The sequence below is a fragment of the Ruditapes philippinarum genome, unplaced genomic scaffold (assembly GCF_026571515.1).
Source record: "Ruditapes philippinarum isolate M1 unplaced genomic scaffold, ASM2657151v2 ctg962_1_1_1_1, whole genome shotgun sequence".
NCBI classification, from domain to species: Eukaryota; Metazoa; Mollusca; class Bivalvia; order Venerida; family Veneridae; genus Ruditapes; species Ruditapes philippinarum.
The window spans coordinates 86,617-100,935 of NW_026862707.1; the positions used below are offsets into that span (position 1 = coordinate 86,617).

General features: G+C 32.0%; 1 protein-coding gene across 2 annotated transcripts; it reads right to left on the bottom strand.

Moving 5' to 3' along the window:
- Positions 1-288: 288 nt before the first annotated feature.
- On the bottom strand, positions 289-4,420 carry LOC132719962 (uncharacterized). Of its 2 annotated transcripts, none has more exons than XM_060703929.1 (2): positions 4,169-4,420; positions 289-3,329 (listed from the first exon to the last, which is right to left on the bottom strand). In XM_060703929.1, the coding sequence occupies exon 2, from the start codon at positions 3,073-3,075 to the stop codon at positions 2,146-2,148; it is 930 nt and encodes a 309-aa protein (XP_060559912.1). In that variant the 5' UTR covers positions 3,076-3,329; positions 4,169-4,420; the 3' UTR covers positions 289-2,145. The 2 variants fall into 2 exon arrangements, with proteins under 2 accessions (XP_060559912.1, XP_060559911.1); XM_060703928.1 differs by having other exon boundaries at positions 3,680-4,420.
- Positions 4,421-14,319: the final 9,899 nt, after the last annotated feature.

Genomic DNA, 14,319 nt, shown 5'->3' on the forward strand with positions numbered 1-14,319 from the left:
GAGTGCACTATTGTCTTTAATTTTTTTAATCAGCTTGCACCATGATTTTCATTATAAATCAGCGTGTACATTTTTAACTTCGAAATCAGCATCATCACTTTTGCCTTTATTAATCAAAGTATTGTCTTTATTAATCAGCATTTAGATTTTTTTTATTAATCAGTGTGTGTCATTGTCGAAATGTCTTTAATAATTCAATTGTAGTATCACATTCTACTGTACAGATTGTTTTTATTGTGTCTTCCATTTTGTGTATGTTCTGGATAGATAAGGATTTTTACCTGTATATGTATCTGTATAAACTGAGTCAAGGCGTCAGAAGGTAAGAACACTCGAGAGCAATGAACAAAACATAGATGGATGAAAATCGTTTACCTGGTATATGGTTTGGTTGATTTTTTTTCATATGAGATATGGAAAACTCAATATATCACATGGCCCATAGAACTAGCTTAGTCAGTATTTAGCCCAACAGTCAAAACCAAATAGTATTGGATTCAAAGATATTTCAACACAAAAGAAGTAAATAACTACTAAAGTGACAAACTACATGTCTCCATATCTTTCCGTTTTAATGGATTCAATATAATTAGGACTTATAAAACATAGGTTTCATTTGTTTCCTGAACAGTTCAAATTTAGGTCTTGTACTATTCTAACAGTAGCATTAAGATTACCATCGTGGTATACATTAATAATATGATATAATTGGCATCTTATAATACTCAGTGTCTATAAACGCATGTGCTATTCTATCAATAACATCAAAATTGCTATTTTGGTTAACTGTACATTATAAACTTGGTAAATAAAAAATGCAAATAAGACACTAATGAAACAAAATAACCTTTGAAATATTTATTCTTTACCATGTTAAATACACACTAAACATAAATATAAATCAACGTTTCTTGGAAATATATATAGTAACTTGGAAGCACGTAATCGCATTTGAAGCAGATTTGAATATTATCACATGAAATGCCATGAATTTTGTCGAGGTACCGACAAGAAGTTTCATTAACTGAAGTCTCCCAACAAAACCGTTGATGATATTTACCGTTAAAGGTCCTATGAAAATAGTATCCACCTACGTCAAAATGGGTGAATGTAAAGTCTACTTTATTTATCAACATTCGGACTACTAACAAGAACCACACTACATACACACCAAGTATGTATATAAAAAGAAATAACTTTTTAAACATGTGTAAAATAATCTGCAAAACTAATTTTACTTTATTATTTGATAAAATATCTACTACTAAAAGTATGACTGCGAACATTTCTATGGCTTCTTTTAAATCTAGAAATCTCTGATTTGTCCGAAAGGCAGTGTCAATTGCAAACAAGAAAATTGCCAAATAAGCATTTTCTAAAACAAATTCATGTATAAGTGTAACAACAGCACTAAAAATGTTTTTACATTTTGAAAATAAAGAGAAAATCCAAATCAAAATAACTTGGAAAAAGTCTACTTTAGGCACTTCTATAACGGTAGCGGTTTCAGTAATTGTATGCGTTTTCCTCTTTGTTGAACTACATTCTGACAAGCTAATTCCATCAACTGATGCATGCGCTTATAAGGTCAGGAAAAGTTTGCGATGGACATGTCCACCATTTAGGGACAATTTTGTAATCTATAGATTTTCTTTGGCTTGATGCTAGTGCAGTTCTGTCGTTTAGAGGTCTTGCAAATATTTCATACACGCGTTGCTTAGCAACATCTTCTGCTTTACCATCCAGCGTCTGTGTGTTGTCGTTTAAATTTTTAAAGTATTTTTAAATTTGTCTTGTCAGTTTTTGAAGTCGTTGAAGGCACAACTTGCCTTTTATAGCTAATGTTCAGTGACACCGCTTCTCTGGTAGTCGCACCATCTTTACAAGGCGATGTTGTGTTAGTCATTTCATTTTGTACAATGCGACTGAATTTCCCTAAATAGAAATCAAAAAGCATTGACTTCCAACCATACTTCCTTATGTAAGGAAGCACAATGTAACATAAATCAAACCACAAGATCATGATTATATTTGATGATTTATAATATCCATGTGTTAAATTTGCTAAATCATCTAGAGTCATCGCGTGAATTATCTTGATGCTTTGACATTCTTGCTCCTCTACTGTTTTTAGTAAACTGACAACTAATACAAGTTTGGGAGCATTAGTTGCAAGGAGTCCTTGTCATGGTAATATCTCATACACATCAAAAGTGTTTCAGGTAATTGTTCTATTACATCAGCGATTGCCTTGTCCAAATCACGTCGGATAGATCTATCGAGGAGTTTGCCTTCCAGCAAGTTCCTTTCCATTATCATATAATTTGAAATGTGCTTCCTCCTAATGCCATTTTGTATGTAAAGCAAGGCATCTATCAATCTGTCAAACAAACGATGTTCATCAAAATGTTGTAAAGGATTTTGTTCTGATAACCAAAATACTACGTTTTTCATCAAATAAGATGACATAGTTGAGCAAATCGGGGAAAATATATGTTTACATAGAAGTCTTAGACATACTAATAGTTTTGTCTGAGTGTCATTTAGCGAATGAACAAGATGAATTTCTGCAGGTGTAAAACTTATGCGCCATTGAAGATCCCGATTCTCGCTTTCAAGTTTCCCTACCGGAACAACATAGATCGGCAGACTTGTTATTTCAGTTTGAGTTTCCTTTGATGGCCAATTGAATAATCGGCTTCTGTTGAACCATGTTTCAGTAAGTCCATTGAAATTAGCAGGAAATGCACGGACAAAATCTACTTCGTTGGTATTAAACACCTTTTTAGGCAATGAAGGACCATTGTGTTCCGTGTATTTTGTGTTTGCTGCAACATATCCTGTCTGTTGGAAAAATAAATCTTCATTCTTTTTTACAAACTTATCGCTTGATAAATATCGTCTGCTAAATACCAGAGCGTATTCAATGCTTTCATAAAACACTGGATCGCACTGGTCATTAGAATGTATACGCAACAATACATAACCGGGAGGTGTATTTTGGTATTCCATTTTAAACATAACTCGTTTGTCTTTTGCGAAAGTATGCACATTGTTCCTTGCATGATATTCCATGATTTATTTGCAATATGTCTGTATCTGAATTCTCTATTAAAGCTAGTCCTTCCCGTCTACTTCCAACAACAATTTTTTCAATATGAGGAGCATTCAAAATTGTCCTTGTGGCAGACGACAACGCAGTGGATCGTATATTGTACATTGCCACGCGTTGTCGTACTCTATCCTTACTGAATCCAACATTGTCGAGCTGTGCATGTATGAATAAGGATAAAGCTACCGTGTCACAGTGTTGCATTTTCAGCCATCAACTGAAACCAGCAAAAATAAAAACAACATAAATAGCGAGGCATACTAGATTTAACTTCGCAATCTTTTATCATCATTATTGTTATTATTTATTATTATTATTATTATTATTATTATTATTATTATTATTATTTTATATAATCACAATTTATTATGTAAAACCTGTGATAAACGATAGTTGTACTAGCTGATTTAAATAATGACATTCTGTTTTAGGATCATTCTTTCAAAAAGAAATAGAAATCTAGACAAGAAACTATCTTGCTGTCATCAGCAATTCATTATCTGGTATAGAAAGATTACTCCTTGAAAATGTCCATTGTTTGAAAACTGGTGTTGCACTTTAACTTACTTGTTAAAATTTTCTGTCAATAAAAATCCATTAAATTGACCAAAAGTAACACACAACATTAAAGAACAAATTCTGTCCTCTTTTTGATAATAGATTTTTAAAAAAACTAATGTAATCCGTGTCTTTGTCACTAGTGTGTATTTTTAAATTAACTAGGGCATATTTTTGTCCACAAACTCTCACAAATGTCCTTTAAAAAATGCGCTTTTTACAGTTTTAGTAATCCAAAAGACAATTATTAGGTTCAGTATGTAAAACAAGATGTGGTGGGTAAAGTACAAGGGTATTTCAACAACTGAGTTGAATGTTCATCAGAGCGTTACCAAATTAATCTTGAGGGCAGTGTTGTTGTTGTTGTGTTTTTATTTATATCTTTGAAAGTTTTGTCACGTTTATATTTCTTTCCTGTCAATTATTCCATAAAATGCCCCAACGACTGATATCAAAGAGCGAATTCACTCAATTTTCTATAGAAAGATAATGAAATACCTTTGGTATTTCCACATCCGGAGCATGCTTTAAAATTACGTACATATGTAACTGTGTAATGCATACTGATTTTTATTCAAAATTCCTTTCAAATTCGATTTCTATCTAAGTTTTCCTATAATAGTTCTAATCCAAAAAAGCATTTTTAGCTTAATTGTGTATTAATACAGAACTTGTATATCGGTATCAGAAGTGTAGAGTAGAGGGACTTTCCACATTCGAATCGAATGTTCATCTGAGCGTTAAATACCAAAGAGTGTGATGTGTCATATATCACACATATGTCGCATATGTGTGTTGTATTCATCGATCTGAATCTATTACTTCATGAATTTTTACATGATCAGACAATATAGCAACTTTATGCTTTGCTGAATTCAAGTCAGGAATTATACCTTTAGAGTCGGTATTTGTGAAATCATCATAAAATAAATTTAGCGATAGTATTTCCGAATGATCAAAGTCCACATAAATTAAGTAAATGTATAGATATAACAGTACATTTTTTAAATACTTATTCTTATGTTAAAGGAACATTATGTTTTTTTCATTATCAAGTTGAGCTGAATTTACTATGTACTTTTTTAATCACTGTTATAATGGGGATTGACCAACACTTGATATTGGAAAATGTTTAGGATAAAATATAAGTCTGTCTAAAACGATAACAAGAGCGATCAGTAATCACATGTGTCGCCTCATGATGGCCAATTTCATGTTGGGACAAATTTTGTGACAGACAGACAGACGGACAGTGCACAACTAGACTTGGCACTGATCATTCCTGTAAAGTTTGGATAAAATTGGACCAGTAGTTTATGAGGAGTAGTCCGGACAAGCTTTTGCGTATCTGGCAACACACAGAAAAAGAGACCTTTTTATCAAAGGGCCATTACTCGGCCAAAAATCATTCAACCGGAAAACCCGTGCAATATGCGCAAGGACTTGAGCTACAAATCAATCCTGTAAAGTTTCATTGAAATTGCATTAGTGGTATAAGAGAAGTAGTCCGGACAAACTTTAAAAATAAAAATTATTAAAGGGCCATAACTCTGACAAAAATCATTGAACCGGAAAATGCTGACAATATGCACAACTAGACTTGGTACTGATCATTCCTGTAAAGTTTGGATGAAATTGCACCAGTAGTTTATGAGCAGTAGTCCGGACAAGTTTTGTGACGGACGGACAGACAGACAGACGGACAGACGGACAGACAGACGACGGAGAAGTGATCCCTATATGTCGCCACTACTCCGTAGAGGCGACACAAAATTGTGCCACTCTCTTTATAAAGTTTCAGGTAAATTTCGATGGTAAAAATTAAAAAAAAATTTAAAAAAGACATTTCTTTGGGTCACGCATTGTTTATGCGAAAAAAAATTATAAAACTGAAAGGAATTATGGCAAAACGAAAGTTTATTTTGACTTTCACCTGTTAACTCACTATTTACCCTTGGGTGGGCATAGTGGCACTTTAACAGAAACCGAAAGAACAATGTTTGACTATTAACTGTATTTCAGATTTCGGTATACATCTAATTATACGTTAGTGCGCATTTTTAAAATGATTCCTATTATCAGACATATTTTTCGATTTTATTTGAATGCCAAAATTAATATATACATTTGTTATTTATATTCTCTTTAAACATCTGAAGTCACGTGGTCGGAGAGAACCTTTTTAATTCGTTTTAAGTCCGATGTGAGTATGAGAAATCTTAGAGCTGTTCAATTGTACCTTTATGCCCTTTTAGACATACTTTGGTTATTTACATCTCGCGATGATGACTACCCTAACCCTAGATTGAAAGTACTTAAGTAAGAACTGTCTAAAATTCAGAGCGTAAATGTAGCATTTATTTAAAGAAACTTCAATGAAATGCTGGATTACACAAACCTTGATGAATTATATATTGTCTTCAAATTTAAACATCATCACCATCCAAGTCAAACCAGGCCCGAAACATGATAATTATGTTGACTATCTACTTTTTTCAGGCATTTGTCGTGACACTGTTTATATTGTCCATTTTTAAATGCTCTGCCTGCTTGCGGGTAGTACATCTTTAATCCAGAAATCAGGTCCTGGAGAAAACACCAAAACAACTTTTAAAGTCATCATATAACTAAACACACACAAAATATGCAGATGCAAAATATACACTTAAAATATGAGTAATATATCTATGTGATAAAACTTGGCATGCCTTAAATTGAGGCAATTTAAAGGGTTAAATAATTATTCCTAGGATGTAACGGGTTAGGTCTCATTCCGAAAGGGGACGACACGTCAAACGGCATTACATGTACATGTATAAAAGTCATGAGTGGAGCTCTAAGGTGAAGGCAATATTTAGAGTTGTGAGGTAGAAATGTTTAGTTGGACAATAACTGGGTCATTTGATTGGCATTAAAATGACTTCACACAAATGTTTGGCAAATATGAAGTAACAAAGAAAGGATTCCTGCATTTTTAATTTTTATTATTATGAATTCTGGCCTGTTCGTCTAAAACTGTCAAACTCGGAGGAAGTCATTTCAACCAAGACTCGAAACAAATTTTCAAACTTGATAAATATTATGTAACACTAATCTTTAGATTAGTGTTCATTTTCTACTTGCTTCAGTGTGGCGATGTTCATCCTCACCCGGGTCCCGCTTCAGATAAACGTACTACTTCACGGAAAGGGAGACAATCCAAATATCCATGTACAAAATGTGAAAGAGGAGTTACCTTTCGTAGTAAGCAGTAAGCTGTGATATTTGTCAACAGTGGACTCATATAAAATGTATCACCAGTATAACAGAAAAAGATTATGAATCCCTATGTAGAGGTGACGCTATATTTAACTTTACGTGTAATGGGTGCACATTTACTGAACTTCCATTTTCACAAGATACTCCTAATTTTATTGACTCTGAATTGTTGTTACGAAACACAAAATCCTTCTGAAATAAGTCAAGATCATTTCCAGTGTTACTTTTAAAAAGGACAGCATTTTATTCATGTTAACGCGAGATCCTTACTTCCTAAAATATCGGAACTCCGGCTAATTACACTAAAATCCAAAGCAGCTGTTATCTCAGTGTCAGAAACCTGGCTCGACTCTTCAGTACCTGATGGGGAAGTTAATGTTCCAAATTATTCAGTTATAAGGCGTGAGCGCAATAGGAATGGAGGTGGAGTGTGCATGTTTGTACGTGACGACCTGGCGTTCAATATAAGAACAGACTTATCATGGGATGGCAAAGAAATCTTATTCCTGGAACTACTCTTGCCAAGAAACAAGCCTATCATTGTTGGGACTGTCTACAGACCTCCAAAACATTCTAGTCTTTTAGACAGTTTTGAAAATATTTTAACTCATTTAAGAACAAATTGTGAAACTATAATTTTAGGTGATTTTAATATTTGTGTATTACATACATCTGGTTCTTTTTACAAGTCTTATTACAATATTTTACGGCTTTTTAATTTAGAAAGATAATTTCAGAACCTACTAGAATTTGTAGTTCATCTATTAGTCTACTTGATCATATTCTATGTAATAACAAAGAAAAAATATTTCAGTCAGGAGTTTATTCCTAGGGGTCTGAGAGATCAATGCTAATTTTTTTGCACAAAAAAAATTGTGAAAGTTCCGAAAAGGGAAAAAATTTAGTTAAAATCAGGTCTTAATAAAATGATAAAAAAGATTTTTTTTCCAGTTAGAAATTGTGTTTGGGAAAGTACTTTTTTTTTACTTTTACTGATTTTAATACGCATGGATTTTTTTTAAAAATTTTTATATTTTTTGATCTGTCCCCCAAAAAGGAAAAGAAGACTACTAACCAGTCCAGACCTTGGGTTTAACTCTGAAATACAGAATACAAACAAAGAAACTGTATTTAATAGATAAAAAAAAAGAAGGTTATAAGATTTTTTGTAATTAAGGAATAAAATTCAAAGAGATATAAAGTCGGAAATTTACTAACAAATAGGGGGAAAACAAATTTAATCTTAGTAAACTCTGGCAAAACTTAAAGACTTTAGGATATAAAAATGACAATAAGAAATCTTCAAATATTGTATTATCAATTAATGGGGAAAACTGCCATGACGCTGATACTGTTTCAAGTTATTTTAACGATTTTTTTTACAAGTGTTGCTTCTAAACTTGTTGAGAAACTACCTTCAAGTAAAAAAATATGTATGACTTAGGGTCTGAAAAGCTTTTTAATCTTTATAGTAAAAGAAATTCTGATAGTAATATTTTAAATCTACAACATGTATCTGAAAATTTTGTTTTTAAGGAACTATGCAACTTAAATGTTAGTAAAAGCACAGGATTAGATGGTATTCCTGCCCGATTTTAGAAGGATGGTTCTAGTGTTTTGAAAATACCAATTACTTACATTGTTAATCTATCTTTTTCTGAAGGTAACGTACCAGATGAAATGAAGTTGGCTAGAGTAAAACCACTTTACAAGAAGAATAGTGTTTTAGAAGTTGGTTATTATAGGCCTGTCAGTATTTTAAGTGTAGTTTCAAAAATTTTAGAAAAAGCTGCTTATGTTCAACTTGAAACATTTTTGGTTTCCAATAATTTACTGTATGAACACCAGTCTGGTTTTAGAAGGTGTAATTCTACAGATAGCTGTCTTATTCACTTACAATATGTTATAAGAATTAATACCAGTAAAGGGCTATACACAGGTATGGTGATGCTTGACTTTCAAAAGGCGTTTGACACCGTAGACCATGATGTTCTTAGTGGAAAGTTAGAATTAATGGGTGTTCAGTCTATTTCCTGGTTCAGATCATATCTTTCAGAACGTTCACAAATTGTTAATATAGGAAATACTTACTCTAAATCAAACAGTGTGACCTGTGGCGTCCCACAAGGTAGTATTCTAGGGCCGTTGCTTTTTCTGTGCTACGTAAATGATATGATTTTAAGTATTAATAATGATTGTAAGTTAATAATGTATGCATATGACAGCACTATTTTATTCTCACATAAAGACCCAAATTTCATCTCAGAAAAACTTGGGACAGACCTAGACAGCTGTTCAGAATGGCTCGTAGACAATAAGCTGTCACTCCACCTTGGTAAGAAAGAATGTATGCTGTTTGGCCGCAAAAGAAAATTACGAAAGCAAGAACAATTTACTGTTACATGTAATGGTCATAGCATAAAGGGTACTAATTTAGTCAAGTGTCTTGGTCTATATATCAATAGTGATTTATCTGGGGAAACTATTACATGTTAATAACATTCTTTCTAAAGTGAATGCCAAACTCAAATGTTTGTACAGGCAGAGCAAACTTTTAGATACTAAAACAGTTCAGCCCTGATTCAGTGTCATTTTGACTACTCTTGTTCCTCTTGGTATGAAGGTATATCAAAACATTTGAAAAGAAAGTTACAAATAACTCAGAAAAAGGTATTAAGATTTATCCAGAATTTAACACGTAGAACTTCTGTAACAGTGAATGATTTTGAAAAATTAAATTGCTTAAATGTAGAAAACAGAGTCAAACAGTTAAGACTCAATCATATGCATAAGATTTTTTACAAAAAGAGTCCATCATACCATAGAGCTGACTTTAGGTGTTGTGCTGATGTAAGATTTTACAATACTAGATCAAGCAATTTTAATTGTATTGTCCCCCAGTGTAATTCTGTGATGAAAATACCTTTTTTATAATGGAATTAAAGACTGGAATGATCTGCCAGAATATATAAAATCCATTAATAATTTTGTGCAATACAAAAAATCTGTTAAAAAGTACCTACTAAAAAGTTATAAAAGTCTTTCAGAAGATATATATGAGTACAGCTAATGTGTTAGGCACTGTGATCCGATATTTCTGTGATAGTAATACTAGGCTTATTTTAAAAAGGGCATACTTTTATAATTGTATCATAGTTTGGAGACCTTTCTGTTGAAAAAGTGTCAGAGTTAAATCGTATACATATACATGCACAGTGCGGTAACTGGAGTGCAGGTATCAGTTACCCGCACTCCAGATAATGCCCGTGGATTGGTTCATTTTTGCCGGGGTTTACATATTTTGACGGCAGAGAAAGGGAAAGGGGCAGAACTATCATATTCAAATGCTCGTTCATTGGTTATTTTTTTCCGGGGTTTAATATTATGACAACAGGGAACGTGTTGTCATGTTTGACTATGATACAAAATAGAAAGAACACCAAAACACTCGGCAATCTGATTTATACTCGGGGGCTACGCCCCCTCGTACAAATCAGATAGCCTCGTGTTTCGGTGCTCTTTCTATTACATATATTTCCTTTTTCAACCAAAATTTTGACCAAAGTTAGTTAGTTTAGTTTTATCTTGTTGTTTTTTAGGGGGGAAAGGGTTATAAATATGTATTTTTATTTCTATGGACCCCATTGGAAATAAGTGTTTAGCTAAATGGGCTATGCATAGGTGCATAGTACCTTTTATTATTATTTTTTATGACAAAAGTGTGCTATTTTATGCTGTTTTATGATCTCATTTTATATACATGTATATGATTTATATATGTTATCTCTTAACTGTATAATTTTATACTTTGTATCATGTGCTATGTTCCTAAACTGTATAAATAAAATAAATAAAATACTTTAACCTAAGCCGGTAATTGTCCCAATATTTGAGTCTGAAAATTTGTGCCCGTGAAAAGGTTAACATTATTACATACTTAATGATAACTTTCAAACATTAAACATCATGCAACACGTTCATTATATTTTATTACATCAATCATACCAAACATGATTAGATACTAGCTAAGTATAATTTTTTCATGGGTTTATTTGATTTATTTTTAGAATTAGCAAAACTTTTATGGAAGTCACAGACAAACACGCCCCTTTAAAACGTAAACGTTCAATGGACCAGACAGTACCATATATGAATGAAACCTTAAAACAAGCTATTTATAAGAAACGCATGTTACAAAATACATATAATAAATACAAAACATCAAAGAACTGGGAAAAATACCGTAAACAACGAAATCTTGTCACAAGCATTAAAAGAAAATCAATAAATAAATATTTTTTAGAGAGATGTGTAGGTGGATGTAAAAATAAATCATTTTGGCCTACTGTTAAACCATTTTTAACAAATAAAGGTACTATTGTAAAAAAGGACATGATTTTATGTGAAAATGATATTCTAGTAAGTGATCAGTCCCAGGTGTGTGATATTTTTAATGAATTTTATGTACATGTTGCTAAGGACATTGGTGCAGACTCAATACCAATCAACAACAATCACCCTAGCCTTAATTCTATAAGAAATAATCTTAATCTGATAAACAACTCAATTTTCAACCTGTAAATAACTCCTTCATTAGTAAACAGATTGATAAATTATCATCTAAAAAAGCAACCGGTCAAGATGGCATATATGCTAAACTTTTAAAATTTTCTAAACCTTCAGTCGTGGAACATATTACTAATATGGTTAATCTGAGTTTCCAATCATCCATCTTTCCTGATAGTCTTAAAATAGCTCAGGTAGTTCCGGTCCATAAGAAAAATAGTACTCTAGATAAAGGTAATTACATACCTGTTAGTATCCTTCCAATTTTATCTAAAATCTTCGAAAGGTCTATTAATACCCAACTAACTGACTTCTTCAATGACCATTTTAATACTTACTTATCTGCTTTTAGACCAGGTTACGGCTGTCAAAGCACTCTACTTAAAATTACTGAAGACTGGAAAAGATCACTGGATGAAAACAAATACATAGCAGCTATTTTAATGGATTTGTCAAAAGCCTTTGACTGCCTACCCCATGACCTCCCTTCTCATGAAACTTAGATGTTATGGGGTCTCCGACCATGCCCTAGATTTATTAACTAATTATTTAACAAATAGGAAACAATGCGTCAAACTTGGATCTAATTTAAGTTCTTTCAAAGATATTTATAAAGGGGTTCCTCAAGGTTCTATTCTAGGCCCTGTATTATTTAACATATTTTTAAATGACATTTTTGATTTTGTACACAAATGTGATCTTTATAATTATTATGTAGATGACAACACTTTATCATGCAGTGACACAAACATTGACAATGTTGTTGAATCTTTAGAGTCAGATAGTCAGTCATTAATACAATGGTTTTCGGACAATCATATGAAAGCAAACCCCGACAAATTCCAGGCTATTGCTATTGGTAAAAAAAACTAGGGATCAAAATATTAGTTTCAATTTAAATGATAGTACAATCCAATGTGATGAATCTGTTAAACTTCTAGGGGTAACTTTTGATTTTAAACTCAAATTTGATAATCATATTTCTGATATCTGTAAAAAAAGCCTCAAAACAACTAAACGTGCTAAAGAGATTAGGTAAAAATTTATGTAAATTGGGGAAATTGAACATATATTACTCTTTTATACCATCAAACTTTAATTACTGCCCTGTCACCTGGCACTTCTGTGGAGAAAAGTACACAACAAAAAAAACTGGAGAAAATTCAAGAAAGAGCATTAAGATTCATTTATGATGACTATCAATCAGACCTTGACTCACTTTTAATAAAATCTAAACTACCAAATTTAAAATTAAGACGAATCAGAACTATAGCCCTCGAAATTCATAAAATTATTCATAAACAAGGACCAACATACTTACATGATCTTGTTAATATAAAATCTCATTCTTTTAATTTTAGGTATAAAAATGTAGCCATTATCCCTCAGGTAAGAACCACCAGTTATGGCAGCAACTCTTTTCGTTCCTATGCACCTAAACTATGGAATTCACTTCCTCAACACCTCAAAATGGAAGTGAATTATGACCAATTTAAAAGTTTAATTGGTGCATGGAATGGAGAGAGTTGCTCATGTACTTTCTGTCAATAAACCTGCATTATAGTTTAGCTCCATCTTCAGTTTTGTTTCTTGCCTGCTTTCTTTTGTTTTGCTGCTTACTTACATGTATCTGTTTATTTCACATTTGGCTTAAATTTTGTTAATATTCTCAACATAAATGATTATGTACATGTATTATTTTTCCAGTATGCTTGAATTTTTGTTTGCTTATTGTCAGCTTTTTGCGAAGTTTGCTTATTGAGGAGGCTGCTGATCACTTCTTGCAAATTTTGAATTGGGGATTTTTATTTATAAAACCTAATTAGTGGTAACAGTTTTCTGATCCTTTTCATTTTCAATATCGTATTTCCTTTCTTTTATAGCAGTCCAGGCTAGGCCTGGGTCAAGATCAGCAGTATCCACCCACTTTTAATGTAATCTTATTTTATGTATGTGCTAATATGTTCCGCATTTTATCTAGATATATATTATTTTATTCACTTATGATACAGTATAGAACTTTTAAGCATATCCTTAGCATATCATTACTATTTATTAATTATTATTATTTTATTTTAAATTATAACATTTAGTGTCTACATCCCATATTATAGTAATTTAACTTGTCTTTTACCATTTGTCTTTCAAAGTTTATCTTAATGTGCTTCTTTTATGAGTTTTATGTTTATATCATTATGCATGTATGTCGGTCAAAAGCTATACATAGCTTATGTTTTGTAAAATGTTATATATGTATACCGACAATAAATAAATTTTGATTTGATTTTGATTTGATTTGATTAAAAATGTGTTTACTTTTTACATTATCATGTACATGAAGTTGTATCAAAATAGAAAATTTCCGACCTTGGGGCGTGTTTTTGTTGTTGGTTTGTTTGTTTTGAATTGTTGCTTTTATGTTTTGTTTGTTGTTATTCTCTGTTTGTGTGTTAAACAACACTGTTCAAAGCAAATGAAGACATAGGCAATATTTTCATGTTGCAATTCTCGATTGCGGAAACTGGATCTAGAAGAATACAAAAAAAATTAACATTGAAAGGCATCAGACATTACACAAAAACTAAACAAAGTCAATATATCAATTTAAAATACATGTAAATATGACCAACCTATCGAAATGGGGCACTGAAGGAAAAAAAATTGTAAATTTTTCCGTACAGATATTTGGAACGTTTCAAACGTAGTCTTTTCACATTCTCCCGCTGAATTCGAAACTAAATTCAAATCCAATTTATCATTTCTGAAAACTAACATTATCTGCTATCAAAATCAAATATTATATTCATATTATTTAGCACTATGCA